Genomic DNA, 17,791 nt, shown 5'->3' on the forward strand with positions numbered 1-17,791 from the left:
TGGGGGATGAGAGGGTTCACCAGAGACAGGGTGGGGAGTAGAACAGGCAGATCTACTGAAATGCACTGCTGAGGGGAGCAGCAGGCAGGTCTGGAGAGGTCTACTGGGCCCTGTGCTGGCTGGCTGGGAATCGAACTTGTACATTGCAGTGGCTGCAGATAGCATCATAGTGCTGTGATTTAACCCTTGCGCCACCAGGGAGGCTCTGGTGATACCTTTTCAGCCAGCTGTATGTACAGGATGGAATCCTAAGAGGACCAGGTGTTGCTCAAGATGAATAGCCTCAGACAGCCTTAGGCTTCAACCTCAAAGCCATTATAAAGCACTGGGATACAATTCGAGGAAATTTTTGTCTAGAAATAAAATGCATTTTTGGTGATGTAATAATAAACAGATGACTCCATTAGTCCCCTTGAATTAAAAATACTCAGAATAGGGGGCTATCATGGTTAAGAACATAAGATAAAGAAATAAAAACTATAAAGTAGAAAAGAGAATTCCCAGAATGGAAGGCAGGAGACGGCGCTGGCAGCGCTGAAGGCAGCTTGACCAGTTTTGCTCAGATAAAATCGCGCGTTCACCAGCACACAACGCGGCCGCCGGTGCTGTACCTTGTGTGCTTTAGGAAGAAGGGAGCCAGGTGGTTTTTTTCTGAGCACATATGCCTGCAGGCCCTTCTGGAGGTAAAAGGTTGGATTGGACTGTCCTGATCTAGAGGACAGCAGAGAAAAGGTCAATTACAAAAACATGTTTTCCTCTTTCCAAATCCTACTGATACCTTAGAGGAGACAAAAATGAAAATACTTTCATTGCAGGAAAGCCAAGAAGGGCACTCCTGGAGCTCAGAACAGGAGTTCAGGAATCACAAGAAGCAGATAGTAGCAGCTGGAGGCTTGTAACCACACAGGCAGGAGAGCAGACCTCACTCCCGGCCTGCAAATCAAGAGTCTTCCCAGAAGTTATCCCGACAGCGAGGCCTCTCAAGTGGCAGAGGCCTGGAACTGGCTGGAGACTGGGCCCTCCGGAAAATCAATGCCAACGCCAAAACCCGCCTGCCCCCCCCTCTCAGCCCCTCCCCCTGCTCTGAATCCTGCATCAAGGAATGCTGACACCCTTTCCCCTTTTACTGTCCAGTTTCCCCCAGACGCCTAGATCACCCCCTTCACCGCAGGAGTCGTTGTTGATAAGGAACTCTTATCAGCACTACGGCTGCCTATGTGTTGATTTCAAAACCCAAACATGCTATTCTAGCACCAAAGCCTGTGAGCTCCTTGAATTCTTCTCCAGGGATATTCTCCTCCACCCTCACTCAGTCAGCCACTCAGCCCACGCCACCCACCCTCACCATATCCAGCCCCAGCCCTGCGCCAGCCTACTAGTACTTCAAGCACTTCTACTCAGACCCCAGTCTCCCACCTATCCATGCACAGCTACTAGTGCTCAGTTCCAATCTTTCTCCCAACAACCCTAGGAGCTATTGAACTTCCCCGAGTTACACTTCCTGTTCACCACCCTTAGCGTCCCTCCCCGACCAGGCCCTTTCCTTAACTTGCTTAAATTGGACAGGCATGTGACCACTCCCTTGAATGCATCTTCAGCATCTGCCTCTCACTTCATGGTGAGGAGGCTTCCTCCATCTGGGTCAAATCCAGCTCTCCTCCTGCACTTATACAACTGAATGAAGCTGGGGAAAGACGTACAGTGTGGGCTTTGTTTTAGCATAGGTCTCCTCCAAGCAGATCCTGAGAGAACTATTTGTGAGCCTGTGACCTAGAAAGAAAATGCTTACACCAAAAAGGAACTGGGAAAACTGGTCTGGGAGGAGGAAGTCAAGTAAGAATAAGAGTTGAGACAATTCAGCCTAATCGCTCTGTGGGGAGAAGACACTTCAGTGTAAGTGACACCTGACAGTTGTCCTATCTCAGAGGCCAGAATGATGGGCCTTAGTATTCCTCATCAACTGGCAGTGGCTAAGGGCCATCTCTGGCACTCTAACATTCAGGCCAAAGAAACTCCATTACGTCAAGGACAGGCCAAAATAGTGTTTCAAGTGCTGGCGATGGGAAGTGAAAGTCACCAAACCAGACAGTACATGGACACAAAAGAAATCTGGGGAAATACCACTATCTACTAAAGTAACTACTCGTGCTTCAAATTCATGGCCATGAACCTCAAAGTGAACCCTGCCTGGCAATCATATTTCCTTAGCCCTGGGTGAGCCCACATTCTTGGCTGACTATTTCACAACTTCTCTCTCTTCAAAACCTCCAACATGGGGCCCTCCCTCGTGTGCAGCACTGGGAAGCTAGCTGCAGCTGCCTCACCACAAGTTCTGGCCAGGGAGATGACCCACATGGCGCAGCAGACCTCTCCAGTCTCGCCTGCTGTTCCTGTTCTGCTCCCCTCTCTGTCTCTGGTGAATCCCCTCACCACCCTGGCACCTCTGGCCTGTATGCCAGTATGTATAAATGAAATAAATCTTTTTTTTAAGGCTTATTTTATTTATGCATACAGAACTGGGGTAAAAGCCAGAGGCGGTGAGAGGCTTCACCAGAGACAGAGTGGGGAACAGAACAGGCAGATCGATGAAGTACACTGCTGAGGGGAGCAGCGGGCAGCTCAGGAGAGGTCTGCCGCACCATGTGGGTCACCTCCAGGGCGAGGATCAAACTTGCACTGAAGTAGCTGTGGGCAGCTTGCAGTGCTGCGCTTTAGTCCACTGTGCCACCAGGGAAGGCCATAAATAAAATAAATCTTTAAAAAAAGTCCTCCAACACCTTCTCTGATTACCTAGTTTCTGGCTTCTCTGAGAAAACAGGAGCAACGAGGTGAGAACTCCACGCTGTCCTATCTGCCACATATGACACCTTTGCACAGGTACCCTCTGGCCCCTGGAGTATCTGCAAAAGAATGTTCTCGCTCCTATCTAAGCACAGTCCTTTCTGAGAATCCGATCCCAGCCTGCTCGTCACCTCAGGGATTCGTTCCAATCTTCTCTTGTACAACGTTTTCTCTCTCTTCTCACTGTGAAACCTATTGTCTGGACTCCACATCCCTCTCTATTTGAAATAGCTATCCTGTCATGTGCCAGATGGCGACGCTTGGGTGAATGATGGGCGTGCAGTCTGCATGAGTGTGTGGCCTTGGTCTGCGGTAGGTGATGCAATCTAGGATTGCGTGAGCAAACATGACCATACATGACATGTTCAAGACCTGTTTACACTTCTCATTTCACTTCTGCTTTCTCTTAAACCCATTTCAGTCAAGCTTTCATCCCTCTTTCCACTGAAATTACTTGTTCAAGTTCATTAAAATTGCTATGGACTCAAACCACGGTGTCCCTGGCCTTTCTACTCACTCCTTCTCAGACTCCTTTGCAAGTTCCCCCTTATTCCTTAACTTCTTAACATTGGGGTGCCTGGGATTAAGTCTCCTGACCTCCTCTATAGACTCATTTCCTTTTTCTTCTTTCTTTTTATTGAGGTAACATAGATTGCAATGCTGTGTAGGTTTCAGGTGTACAATTTCTCCCCTCAGCAACTGAACATATATCTCACCACCAAATATCCAGTCACCATCCGCCACCCACCCACAGGCCCCCTCTACCATCCCTTCCCCTCTGGCGACTGTTGTTCTGCTGTCAGAGTACAGATGCTTTTTCTAGGTATATCCTGAGGTCTTGTGCCTTGAAACACCCCCTCTCCATCAGTGACTCCCAGATCGAAGTGTCCAGTCTCTGCCCTGGCTCGCATCACCAGCCCTTGCTGTGCATATTGGCTGTCCAAAGGACACCTTGAAACACGACATTCTGAAACTAAGTTCCTGATGTCCCCCCTCAAATATGCTTCTCTGCAGCCATTTCCACTTCATTTCCTAATTCCACCCTTCCAGTTACCAAGGCAAAAATAAAATAATATTTATTTCTCTCTCTCTTTTTACCTCTCTTTCATACCCTACATCTGATCTACCAGAAAACGCTTCAAAACAAATCCAGAATAGGGCTTCGTACATATCCTGTACTGTAACACTAATGTCTATGAGATTGTTACACTCCAAACTGGTCTCCGCTCACTTGCCCCCTTCACTTTAACAAAAAGGGCATCTCAGCTCAAAGTAAAGGCCAACGTCCTTCGAAGGGCAAACCAGGCTGCTGCTGCCCTGCTACACACTCCAGGCCCTCGCCTTGTGTGCCCTCCACACATGGACGCATGCCCCCTTCGGAGCCTGCGCTCCCACTGTCCCCTCCGCCTGGAGGCCCAGCCCCAGACCACCCACCACGGGACTCACGCCTCATCTCCTTCAAGGCTTTGCTGAACGCCCCCTCCTCAGCACAGCCTGCCTCTACTAGCCTTGTCTCCCTCTAGGACGTCTTTCATCTCCTGCATTGCAATACTTAGAAACTGATTTTGCTTACTATATATATATTTTTTTACATATAGAATGGAAGCACCAAAAAGGCAAGATTTTTTTTGGGTTTGGGATCAACAGTGGCTGGTGCAATGCCAGGTGTATCTTAGGCACCAGGCAGCAAATCACAGATTTTGTTGTATCAAGCTAAACAATACTTTTGTTATTTCTTCTAAATATTTTGCATCTCCATATGGTTTAATGTTTGCAAATTCTAAAAGTGAATTTTGCACAGGTAAAAAACATGTCAACACAACAGACACCAGTGTTCCCACTGCCCGGTGTCAGAGACCTGCACCTTGGATTGCTGAGAGGCTGTGTGTGTCCGTGGGGTCGCCACGGTCCTGTTTTATTTATCACTTTCCTGGTTGTTTAGCACCTTAAACAACACACTGTTTATTTGTCCAATGTTTTGACTCTGGTATACATAGTAGCTGAATCATTTTTGCTCTTGAAATTTGAACTTTGATCTGTTTAATTTGGTTTCAACACAAAGCTCCTAGGGTAGAAATTTCAGTTGTTTTTTAGTCCATTTCTCCTTCACTCTCCAATATCGACTGGAACATGATAACTTTTAATTCTGTAACCCAACTGGTCCATCTTCTTTGTGTTCATTTTTTTATTTTCACTGAAACGAACAGGTAAGGATTGTAAATGCCAGCGATAAAGGCTGCTGGTCTAATGTGCCACTGCAGTTTTTAAGCCCTTTCACCTATATTACTCCATGCAATTACCAGAATTACTCAGAACAGGCTGATAATACAGATTAGGAAACAGAAAGTTTTGAATTTCCAGTCAGTAAAATCTAACAGAGCTCTGCAACATGATATGTAGTATATGTGAGAATAGCTCAAGTTTTATTTGCTATTATATAACAGCCGACTAGAGTCCCTGAGTGGCGACAAGCATTCTGAGATACTCGTCCAATTCCATTCCCTTATTTAAAAAAAGTGAAGCCTGAAACAAATTCTGTGATTTGCCTAGTGGAAGACCTAAGATCCCTTGGTTGGTCGGTGCGATTAACTCAATTTCAGAAAACTGGGCTTGTTTATAGAATTACGTGAGATAATCTAATTTTTTTTTTTTTAAGTTGAGAGGTCTCTTAATTTTCCACAGAGCTTCCAACTTTAATTGCCTCGGTGAATGCTCGAGGTTTGAAACTTTTACCGAAGACTCCTTTCCACAGTTGGAATCCTCAGTTATGGGCTCCTAGTATTCCCCTGGAATTCCAAATACCCAGAACGGAACGCAGGCGCGGTGATGCCAGCTCCCGCCTGCACAGCGCGTGGCTGCAGGAAAAGAAACCCGCCGGGCGAAATTAGGAGCCCGCTCAGGGCCCGGGAAGAGAAGCACAGAGCGCAGATTCGTTTCCGCTGAAGGCCGGCGCCGATACCTGTACTGGACAACGGTCAGCTTGGCCTCGGGCTCGGCCCCAAAGCCCGGCAGATGCTGGTATAGGTAGGCCTCTAGCGCCTTGCAGTCGAACTTGTGCTGAGGCAACACGTCGGCCGTCTCCGGCTCCGGGGAGGCACGGGACTCCATGTCCGCCGCTGCCAGACACACAGAGCCGCGGTGGCCGGCGCCCGCGGCCCGATCCTAGAAGTCCCCGAGCGCGGCCACCGGAGGGGCGGGACAGCGGGGCGGGGCCTCGGCGACGCCAGCCAATCACACACCCTGAACGCCGTTGCCGAGCAACGCGGGCCGGCGTATCTACAGAATCGAACTCTTTTCGGGGAACGCCTGTCCTGCCGTGTGTGTTCGGATTTAAAATTTTCTGTCGGCCTCAGAGTTGAGAGAATGGCGGCCACCATTTTAAAGAAAGCAAAATCGCGTTCGTCGCAACGGGCAGATTAGCTCGCCAAAGCTCTTCCACCTTTAAGTTCGGAGGTGCCTGCGGGCGGAAGACGCGGGTCCGGTTCAGAAAAAGGCCCGTCAGAAACTCGCGCCCAGGAATAAAGGGTCCCAGTGTTTCTCCTGGCCTCCCGGTTGGAAAGGCGACGTCGCGGGCCGCCTGGACACATGACCCCAGCGAGCTGCGGCCTGCATTCTTAGGACCCGGGGAAGAAGGAAGTTTAAACGGGGCGGTTTTTTTCTGAGGGGGAGCGATGACGGCAACACACCGGAAGCGGTACCGTGGGAGGCCAGCGGGAGTGGCGGAGACGTGTCGGTCCCGGAGGCGCTGGGATCGCTTTCCCCGGGATCCGCACCCGGCTGGCGGCTGCCAGGCGGCTCCCCTACTTCTCGCGGGCGCTGCCGGCCTAGCAGCGTGGGGAGGCGGCGGCGGCGAAGGCCCGGGCTGGGGGCGTTGGCGGCCGGGGTCCCAGCCATGGCCGAATCTGTGGAGCGGCTGCAGCAGCGGGTACAGGAGCTGGAGCAGGAGCTGGCCCAGGAGAGGAGCCGGCGGCTCGTGGGGGGCGGCGAGGGAGGAGGAGGCCGGGCCCGCATCGAGAAGATGAGCCCGGAGGTGGTGGACTCCAACCCCTACAGGTGACCTGCGTCGCGGTCCAGGGGCCGGGGGAGGGGTGGTCGCCGTGCCCGTGCGGTGGGCAGCGATGCGCGCTGTCCCAGTGCAGCTCACGCGGCCTCCCGCCTCCCTTTCCCTGCTCTGGAGATCTGTTCCCGCACGAACAGGGCCAAGTCTTAGTCCTGGCCTTTTATATGTTTTATGTCGCTAAAAAATCCCAAGTGAACCTGCCATATGGTGCTGCCACTGTGCCTCCTCAGGACACGTATCCAGTGTCTTACGGCCACGACCTCTGTGAGTCTCTCGCTTTCATTAAGACTGACAGTAGTACCTTTCAGAAGATGACATCCAAGCCCGCTATGCTTGAGCTTAGCAGTGAATATTAACTTGGGGTGTGGCTGGAGAGCTGAATTAGCTCTAAAGTCATCGACTTTACTGCCAGCCCTGTCAGCAGCTCTCTTTTCCTAAGGTTGCAGTGGAGTATGTGGTCATGGGTAGCTTAAGAAGGAACTATCATCTAAGAAGTACCCCATTAGGCGATTTTGTTGTGCAAAAGGCCGTGTAATAATACACAAACCGAGATCTGTAGCCTACACAAGCCTAGGCGTATGGTGTAGAATACTGGAACCATCTTCCCAGTACTTTGGAACCCAGGTGTTCACCTAAATTCCTAGAGGAAGCATGCAGTGGTTAAGGGTAAGGACTACGGAGCCATGGTGCAGTGGTTAAGGGTAAGGACCACAGAGCCATGGTGCAGTGGTTAAGGGTAAGGACCACGGAACCACAGTGCAGTGGTTAAGGGTAAGGACCACGGAGCCACGGTGATAAGACACAAATCCCAAGTCCCTTGCTGAGTAACCCTGGGAAGTTCTGAACCTCCCTGCTGCAGTTTCTCACTGTAATATGGGGATACTTGTACTGTTTTTGTCAGACTTGTGAGGACTGAACATGATCGTGCCAAATGCTTAGGAAAGTTGCTTGCACATGCTAAGCTTTGTACAGACTATTGCTGGGTACACATTATTGGAGTACCGCCTGCTGAATAAGCACATCACATGTAGTGTCACTTTTCCTCACCACGAACCTGTGGCTTACATTATTTTACCCTATTTTATAATGGAGAAAATGGAGGTTTAAAAAGCTGCTGTGGGCCCTCCCTGGTGGCGCAGGGTTAAAGCACTGCACTAAGAAGCTGAAACCACTTCCACATGAGTTCGGATTCCCGCCTGCCCTGGAGGTGACCACATGGTGTGGCAGACCTCTCCTGACCCACCCGCTGCTCCCCTCAGCAGTGTACTTCGTCAATCTGCCTGTTCTGCTCCCCACTCTGTCTCTGGTGAAGTCTTTCGCCACCCCTGAGTCTCTGGCCTGTACCCGAGTTCTGTATGCACAAATAAGTAAATCTTAAAAAAAAAAAAGCTGCTGTAACTTGCCTCAAGTCATGGAGCCACTAGTAGGTAATAAGGCCTGGACTGGCTTTGTCTAGTGCAGAGTGCACAGAGAACTGTCTCAGTAAAAACAGGTAGTCCATTAAGTATTATAGCTAAGAATTGAATAATTTTAAAGTAGGTGAAACAGGAAAGATGTTATTGTTGCTCTTTCCCTTTAAAGTTAGGCAAGTTTAGATTTAAAGTTTTGTTTGTAACATAGCTGTGAAAGTCTTAGTGTGTGGAGACGTACACACACATACACATACATTTTTAAACCACCTACACTAAGCTATGTGTACAGAGTCTGTAGAAGGAGGCATGTCAGAGGATCCTAGTAAACAAATCTTTAAGAAGGTAAAATTGATTCGAACATCAAATGGATGTGACTGTTTTTAGAGAAATTTTCGACAACTGGAGTTGAACGTGTGAAACTACATAGGAAATTAAGCTAAGTGGAAGAACGAGTGTTCATTTTGAGGACAAGAATTTTATAGGAAAGGGCAAATTTGACATACTGCATTGGCCAGCTGGGGACAGTAACAGTTAGCCAAAGGACCATTTCACGAAGTTAAGAGGCAGGTATGACGGGAAGTATTCGTGTGATATAGGGACCACAGGTAAGAACAGAGTCTTGCCTAGAACTTAAAATCAAGACATAACAATGTTAACATGTTATTTAGAGATACTTGGTAACAGCTGAAGGTGAGAAAAAAGAAAACAGGAGTGGGGGTTGGCCAAAGGATGCTGAATTTCCTAACAAACTGGTAGAGCTGTTTGAATCTAAAAGTGTAAATGAGTGGGAACTGTATAGATGTTTAAACTACATATATATTTAAAATACTGAAGAAGATAGCAGAATAGGCAGCAATAACTAGGTAAAGTACTTCTTAGCGTCCTTGGCATATGGTCAGTGCATACTAAAAACACCCTCCCCCCAATGGACAGAGACCACAGTGAACAGAATTCTAGCCATGGGATAATCTAAGTGTTAAACATTACATATATATAAATACTGAGCATACTAAGCAAAGAAAATGTTGAGATTTCACTTAAAGACCCATCCTCCGTTACTTAACATTTTAAGTCAGTAGCTTTCAATCTTGGCTGCACAGGGTATTCCAGCTTCATGTTCTTAAAGCTGTCCAGGTGACTGGTGGGTAGTGTCAGAGCCAGCTGAAAGATCTCTCCTCTTTCAAAGGATTAGTAATACTGTGTTTTGGCATTTATTTTGTGTGATGTATACTTATCTATATCACAATTAGAAAATTATAAACCCTAAAACATTATTTCTTTGTTTTAAGCCGCCTGATGGCCTTGAAACGAATGGGAATTGTAAGCGACTATGAGGTATGATGAACCTTTCCATGTTTTTGAAGAAAACTTCAGCAAAGGAAAGTCGTTTCTGATGACCAAGACATACCTAATTTTGTATTTCACAGAAAATCCGCACCTTTGCCGTGGCAGTGGTAGGTGTGGGAGGAGTCGGCAGCGTGACTGCAGAAATGCTGACAAGATGTGGCATCGGGAAGGTAACATATTTCTCTCTGCATGTCGTGCAGGGCCCTGCTCTCTCTGGAGGGGTCAGGTACAAAAGAGAATGTCCTCTCGTTACCAATGGCCTATCCACTGGTGGTACGCGTATCCAAATTGTTCTTTCTTCCCAAGGGTTTACAACATAACTACATTCAAGTAGAAGCTGATACAACTGCTAATTTAAAAAGGACTGCCTAATTGTGTTCAGGAACTTTTTCTTCAGGGTAACATAAGCAGTTTGGGCTTGCATTTCAGATACAGAAACTTAGGTAAGAATGCTGGTAAATTTATAAAAATATGTGAATGGAACACTGAAACCTCTAACAAAATTTTTACTAGGTAACCAAAACCTCTAACAGATATGCTTTACAAGACAGGCTAGAAAGGATGCATCAATCTTATTTTTTAAATTGACCTAGAGAGTATTCAGGGTTTTTTTAACTCACACTTTTTTTTTTTTTTTTTTTACTTATGTCTAAATTGATTTAGATTGTGGTTCGGAAAGAGAACTCAGAAATCAATCAACAAATCTTAGATTTATAAAACCAGCATCTATGATGTATGTTATATAGTAGTTCAATTCATAAGCTTTCCACAATTCTGTTCCCTTTATCATTTTGATAAAACAAGCATTTCCCACAAAGTTTATCAGTGCTTTTTAATATTAGTCCACCCATGCCTAAAATTCCTCATAAAAAGTTTCTCTGCCTGAAGTTCTTTTTGCCTCAAAGTTGGTACTAATTTATCAAAATAGGCCAACCCCCAAATAATAAAGGTGTTCATTAACATTTTAAAGGTTTTCAGGAGGTTTACAGAAGTCAGCCAGTAGATGTGTGTAGCTGATTATTATTGCCCTGACACATACCCAGGATCAAATTTAGGATTTCCTGAATCCTCCTCAAATTTGGCATTTATGGTCTACAGTCAAATTTAATAGTTACCCTGACCTAATAAAATAAACACTGTTGAATAATTTTAAATAAACCATGTTTTAGAAATGTTAAGTAAGGTTGGAAAATTATCATAGACAGCATAAGTGCTTTCTTTTCTAGCAAAATATTAAAGGATTACCCAGTTTGATTATTATGGGCTGAATGTACTTATTTATTTATTTTTGTAGTATCTGCATCAAGCAGAAAAATCATGTTTTTGTTTACATTGTTAAATTTAGGATGCTGAGTATTGTATTACAGTGTCACAGAATTTTAGGTGCTTGAAATCCTTGAGTCCAACCTGTTCTGATAAGAAATGGGATCTTTTGAACATTGTAAAATTTATGTTTGTGTGAGTGACAAATGCTGTCCTACCAAAATCTCTACCAGGAGACAAGAGCTGACTTAGCTGGCTGCTAGTTCCATTGGGAGTGATGTTTTTGCCAAGACATGTGTATATGGTGTACTAGTCACAAAAGGAGTCATATTAAACTGTAATTTTAAGTTACAGCACTTGTTTTATCTTATTTAAATCATTTATCTAATAGGTTCCTGGTTTTTGGCAAAAATTTGGAATGAAGTCAGATTTTGACACAGTTTTAAAGAATTCTAATGAACATTAATTTCTCTCTGAGTCATTTAGAGAAGAATACAGTACATTGCTGTGTTTAGGGTGCAGATACTGGATTGAGAAGGCCTCAGTTTGAATTCCATTTCCACTCGATGCTTGCTGAGTGACTTGAGGTCAAGTCCCCAAGTTGCCTCGTTTCTGAAATGAGGATAACAGTACCTCTGTCTGTACCTCTCAGAGCATTAAGTGAGCTATCTCAAGGCACCTAGTGTTTTGGAGTTAGCTAATGTGATCACTGTTGAACTGCTAAACCCATCAAATGCGAATCCATTAGTCTGTCTTGTTGTCTTTGGTTTGGCGTCGTATGTTTTTCAACAGACGCCTTGTTTTAATTTCAGCTGCTGCTCTTTGACTATGACAAGGTGGAACTGGCCAATATGAACAGACTTTTCTTCCAACCCCATCAGGCAGGGCTGAGTAAAGTTCAAGCAGCAGAACATACTTTGAGGTAAGTAGAATAACAGAGATCATAATTAGTGAAGTCTTTGTATATTTGGTCTGACTTCCTGAGTGTATGAATGGATCTAGATTTTGCTCTTTAAATGCAGGTTTCACTTATACACAGAATTCTCTTAGCTTTTTGATCTGGATTGGCAACCTTCTATATAGGGTAAATATTTTAGGCTTTGAGGTCATCTGTCAATACTGCTTAGCTCTGTAGCTGAGATGTGATGACAACTGTGAGCAATACAAAAATGAATGAATATATGGCTTCTCCAATAAAACTATTTATGGACTCTGAAATTTAAGCCTCATGTAATTTTCACATGTCATGTACTATTGCTTCTTTTACTTTTTTTTTTCCCTGTAACTATTAAAAATGTAAAAATCATTCTTAGCTTACGGACCTTACACAACAGGTAGTGGGTCAGATTTTGCCTGACAGCCGTCGTTTGCCAGCCCTCAGGCTCTGAGGCTCTTTGTGGCCTCAGATGTACTTTTGCTGACTTGAATATGGAAGAAGCCTTTGTCAGACTGAGCTGTAGCTTAATTCCCAGCACATAGATTGTGGGAACATTTTAGTGATCCTTTCACACATTTTGAACCTAGTTCTTAATTTAAGTGACAAAAGAATTAGAAGAGGAATTTTGAATTTCTTCTTCTTTCCCTCAGATTAAGAACTGACATATCTGACTATATAAGTTTAAAGACATACAGCATGCTGACTTGATTTATATATGTTGTGAAATTAATGGATTTTCTTTGAATGCTTGAATTCTATTTCTTTAATTTTTCTTAAATGATCTTTGGTTCTTTTAGTCTTTTTCCTGCTTTCTCTTATTCCTACTAGTAATTTTTACAATCATTTCCCTTTTTACCTCTTAGGAACATTAATCCTGATGTTGTTTTTGAAGTGCACAACTATAATATAACCACAGTAGAAAACTTTCAACATTTCATGAATAGAATAAGGTAAAATCTTATTTACTTTACACAATGTCCAGCTCAGTTAATAAGTCTTACCAGAAATATCTACTCATGAGTAATTCAGTGACTGGTTAGACTGGGGTGTTTTTAAAATAGTTAATTTTTGGCATAATTTTTATGTTAGGAACTTAGTTAAAAGTGTTTTTTTGTTTGTTTGTTGTTTTATTGTAAAAAAAAAAATACAGCAAAATGAAAACCAGAAAAAAAACCTTGTTATAATAAGGTAATTTCAATTATGACTGCTGTGTTCTAGAGTATATTTCTGTCTGAAAGTGGTTTTCTGTAAAAACTGTTCTAACAACCCTGGAGTTTTTATTAAAATATTTATTACATTTGCATTTATATGAACATGAATGAACATGAAAGCTGTTAGAAAAATGGTAACTTCTGTAATAGTTACTGAATCTTTACTATTAAATACTGTCTTAATTATATTCAAACACTTACTGAAAGATTAAATGTGACTGAAAAAGTCTAACTAGGATATATTTTGCATCCTGATTTTTTTCAAAAAAAAATTATTTTCTTTGCCTAGTAATGGTGGATTAGAAGAGGGAAAACCTGTTGACCTAGTTCTTAGCTGTGTGGACAATTTTGAAGCGCGAATGACCATCAATACGGTGAGTATTCCTGTAGTGTGAACCGTGGTACTTATACACTGGCCCAGATATCCTGACAGCATATATTCCCCATCCTAAAAACAGTTCTTCATTTAAACCCTTTTACATGAGTTTTGTTTACCTGGAATGTTCTGGTAGCCTCAGGGCCTGGCTCACCTTGCTCCTGGTGGTGTATGCTGCTGTCCTGCTCGCTCATGTCAACAGGGAGAACTAGCACATGGGAACTTCTGATATATAATTTTTTTAAATAAATGCACATTGTATAATACTGGCTATTCTTAATGTTGGTCTTAATTGCTTTTACTGTTTTTTAAGTAAATTTATAAATACTGTAAACTGCCAACAAACATGCTTTTTCAAGAAATGCAACTGAATTTTTTCCTTTAACTGTTGGTTTTAACTTTTCAAATAAATTTTGCCGATTTTTGTTGCTGAAATTATTTTAGAAAAATTAATTTTTACATTGATAAGAAACCCAGTGACTCTGGCTCAGTTTAGTTAGCTAGCTCCTCATTGACAGCTTACCCGAGTGCTGGTAGGTTCCCTTTTTGAGACTGTGGCAACTGCCCAGGGATTCCTTACTAACAAATTCCCTCTTTTAGTCTGAAAACTAGTTTTTCATAATCCTTAAACACAGAAGAATGTTTGGTAAATTATTTCTTGGTCTGATTGTGTTTTCATCTACTTCTACTAAGGCTTGTAATGAACTTGGACAAACGTGGATGGAATCAGGTGTCAGTGAAAATGCAGTTTCGGGGCATATCCAGCTCATCATTCCCGGGGAATCGGCCTGTTTCGCGGTAGGCAGTCTTCGTTTGGGTTTTTTTTTTTACTGTTAAGTACTGGAGTTCCTAGGGGCATTGAGGAGAGACGCTGTATTACAATTCAAAGGGAAACAAACCTGGCCTGTGATGGGACACTGTCTGGAACTCCTTCCTCCCTTTCCTTGGAAGTGTCTTCTCTGCTTCCCCACCAGTGTGCTCCTCCGCTTGTGGTTGCTGCGAACATTGACGAAAAGACTCTGAAACGAGAAGGCGTTTGTGCGGCCAGTCTCCCCACCACTATGGGTGTGGTTGCCGGGATCCTCGTCCAAAACGTGTTAAAGTGAGTGAGGGCTCCTGCTGCTGACTAGTTTTGTTTGCTTTTGATAAAAATAAATGTATTTTAGGAAGCATTAAAAGGACTGGAATTACCAGTTATGTCTAGTTTTTTAAATTTCACTTGACTGACAGAGCAGGAGGGTGCGTTATGGCATACTGCAAAAACTCTTGTTTTGATCTTAGTGACTATATAAGCTTTTATTGAACTTACATTTAAGATCATAAATTTTATAGTAAGTTATATGTAGAAAATAAAATATTAGAATCCCCAGGCTTAGTACCATCTAAGGAATTTCTAAGACTCACTTCTCCCAGGGGGTGATACTTTGTATATTTTAGCTTCTCTGAAATAAGTTTGCTTCTTAAAGCTGTTGACATACCATAGGTTGCCAACATTTTGTCCTAATTATAACTTAAAAAAAGTAAATTATGCATTTCATTTTTCTTTCATGCATTCAGGTAGCAAATACCTAGTTGAGCCAGGCCCTGTAAACAAGATAAAAAGTCTCTGATTTCTAGGTTGCTTGTTACAAAAACACTGTCTGCTTCAACATGACTTTTAAACAAGCTAATTATTTCTAATGCTTTTATGGTTTTATTTTTTTAAGTCTACTTTGATTTATTTTTCTAGGTTTCTGTTAAATTTCGGTACTGTTAGTTTCTACCTTGGATACAATGCAATGCAGGATTTTTTCCCTACCATGTCCATGAAGCCAAATCCACAGTGTGATGACAGAAATTGCAGGAAGCAGCAAGAAGAATACAAGGTATATGTACCTGTCAGAGTATATGAAAGATCACATTGCATAAGACAATAACTTAAAAAAAATTATGTCATGTAAGATAAATAGATTTTATATTTTTAGTTTTAATCTATGTGCCATGCTTCAAAAATGAAAATTCTATTCAATGTCCTTTCTGGTTTTTAATAAGATAAACTGTTTGAACTCTTAATTATTGCTTGAGAGAATTAATAATGAGAAAAACACTTTGCTACTGTTTGATTTCTACAGAAAAAGGCGGCAGCAGTGCCCAAACAGGAGGTTGTTCAAGCAGAGGAAGCAATAGTGCACGAAGACAACGAATGGGGTAGGTGCCCTTTCGCAGACAGAATGGCAGCATAAAGCAGAACCTCCTGTGGTGTGACTGCAGCTATACTTGAGATCATATCAGTATTGAATGTTGCTTACGAAGTTCCTTAAAAACTGTTAAAAGGTCAAATTTCACTCTACAGGTATTGAGTTGGTATCTGAGGTTTCTGAAGAGGAATTGAAAAATTCTTCAGGTCCAGTCCCTGACTTACCTGAAGGAATTACAGTGGCATATACAATTCCCAAAAAGGTACATCTGAAATCTGATTTGCCCAAAGTAAATATCATGGGAAAGAAGGTATCTGTCTCCCTTCGCTTTCACCCAGTTAAACAGTGCCAGGGCAGTGGTTCCTGTTTTAGACACTTGACGTTAAGCATTCAAATGTATGTTATTCAGTGTGAGTGTGGACACATGCACAGCACATTTTAAACTTTGAAGATGTAAACATAGTTTTGTTCACTCATTAATGGATCAAATGAAATATATTTTGACTAAATGAAGGTATCATGTTTTTATATTGGTAGTTTAAGCCATAATGCTACTTAAAAATACTACTTGGTAGAGCTCTCAAGGATACTGAATTCACTGCTTTTTAAATCGAGAGACTGGGGGGTGGGGGGGTGCAAAATGAAAGACTTTTTCTTTTCTAAAAGTTAGAAGACATAATCATTACAGAAAATTTACTTTGTAAATTTATTGAACATGGTTAGAATGATTATATAGATTCCTAAGCATCAAGAATTTCAAGTATTGTTTCTTTCTTCATTTGTTGACAGCAAGAAGATTCTGTACATGAGGTGTCAGTGGAAGATTCTGGTGAAAGCTTAGAAGATCTCATGGCCAAGATGAAGAACATGTAGAAACAGAACTGGCCTATATTTTATTTCTTGTTTTTAAACATATTCCCTTGGGGAATTTTCCCCTTGTAATTAAAAAGTAGCATTCTAAAACTAACAAAAACAAGGCTACATCAATCAAGGTTTACTGTTCATATGTTCAAAACAAGGCAGAGGTGAATAAAAGGCGGCTTTTCTCCATGGGTAGACAGATGAAGGTACTTTCAGGAAGTACAAATTATCTATTTGCAGAAATCAAAGAAAAGTCAGTGTATCTGTAGAACCTGTATCTGGAGTCAGACAACTTTCTAGAGGAATAAAGTATAAATGCAGCCGATTTTCATCTTAGGTCACGCTCATCACAGACCTCCTTCCAAAGACCTCCTTCAAATGTGGTTGCTGAGGGAGCCAGGTATTGGCAGGGGTTTGCCCTGTATGGTGGGCGTAAGGTCCAAACTGCCTCTGCGGTGACTGATGCGAATTGATTCGCCCAAAAAGTATCGTTTCCCCTGAGAACGTCGAAGCTGACATTCTAACTAAATCTAAGCTGACAAACTGTTTTTCTCTGGAGCTGCATACCAGTGATAACAGAAAACCTTGGTGGATATCAATTCCCAGTGGCATAGATGCCAGTACAGAACGTTATTCATTGGCTGTTACTATGCTAACATGCTACTCCGGTGACTTTTTGTTTTGAAGGTCTGCATGTCTTAAGTTATATGTCTGGGGAGGAAGTGTTAGAAAAAAAAGTATATTTCTCCTACACTTTTGAAATAAAGCTTTAAAAACTGATTTCAGAGAGCCCCAAATGTTGAGTATGTGAGCATAAGTCAGGATGTTTGCCTGAGAATGTTAACATAAGTCGCCACAACAGTGGCCTAGATCTTTGCTCGCAAACGTCTGTATGAATCACGCAGGGATGCAGCTAAACTGCAGATTCTGGCTATGAAGGTCTGGGGAGAGCCTCAGAGTCTGAATTTTTAATTAACGCTCTCAGCTAGTGTCTAGGTTCCTGGGGCCACATGTGAGCAGGCCTTAGAGACACTGACTGAGGCTAAATAAGATGCTCAGCGAGGATTCACAGCATCAGGCCTTTCTGCAGTGTTCAATAAATTAATGTAACCCTCTTAGATAAACTAGAGAGGGAAAAGAACTTGAAATTTAACTACTTTAAAACAGCAAAGTGTGGTTAGTACATCTTTTACCTTACAGTTAATAAATGTTGGACTCTTACAAGTATTTAAATGGAAGGTTTTACATATAAATACATAAATGTGGCATTATTTATAAAACAGTATCCAAAATGTGGCATTATTTA

At 42.8% G+C, this 17,791-nt stretch overlaps 2 protein-coding genes across 2 annotated transcripts in view; one reads left to right on the forward strand and one right to left on the reverse strand.

Moving 5' to 3' along the window:
- The window catches only part of ACAD11 (acyl-CoA dehydrogenase family, member 11), a 58,194-nt gene extending 52,221 nt beyond the window's left edge, over positions 1-5,973 (reverse strand). Inside the window, exons 1-2 of the mRNA XM_004692194.2 lie at positions 5,801-5,973; positions 522-711 (exon numbers count right to left, since the gene is read on the reverse strand). Of these exons, the coding sequence (XP_004692251.1) occupies positions 522-711; positions 5,801-5,949 (339 nt within the window). The 5' untranslated portion in view covers positions 5,950-5,973. The remainder of the gene's footprint in view (positions 1-521; positions 712-5,800) is intronic.
- Positions 5,974-6,505: 532 nt separating this feature from the next.
- Positions 6,506-17,678, forward strand: UBA5 (ubiquitin-like modifier activating enzyme 5). Its single transcript, XM_004692314.2, has 12 exons — positions 6,506-6,894; positions 9,603-9,648; positions 9,741-9,830; positions 11,736-11,845; positions 12,724-12,810; positions 13,361-13,445; positions 14,141-14,245; positions 14,422-14,549; positions 15,177-15,312; positions 15,559-15,634; positions 15,780-15,886; positions 16,414-17,678. The coding sequence occupies exons 1-12, from the start codon at positions 6,734-6,736 to the stop codon at positions 16,495-16,497; spliced, it is 1,215 nt and encodes a 404-aa protein (XP_004692371.1). The 5' UTR covers positions 6,506-6,733; the 3' UTR covers positions 16,498-17,678.
- The last annotated feature ends 113 nt before the right edge of the window (positions 17,679-17,791 follow it).

Source organism: Condylura cristata, unplaced genomic scaffold (assembly GCF_000260355.1).
Source record: "Condylura cristata isolate star-nosed mole 26May11 unplaced genomic scaffold, ConCri1.0 scaffold00033, whole genome shotgun sequence".
NCBI lineage: Eukaryota > Metazoa > Chordata > Mammalia > Eulipotyphla > Talpidae > Condylura > Condylura cristata.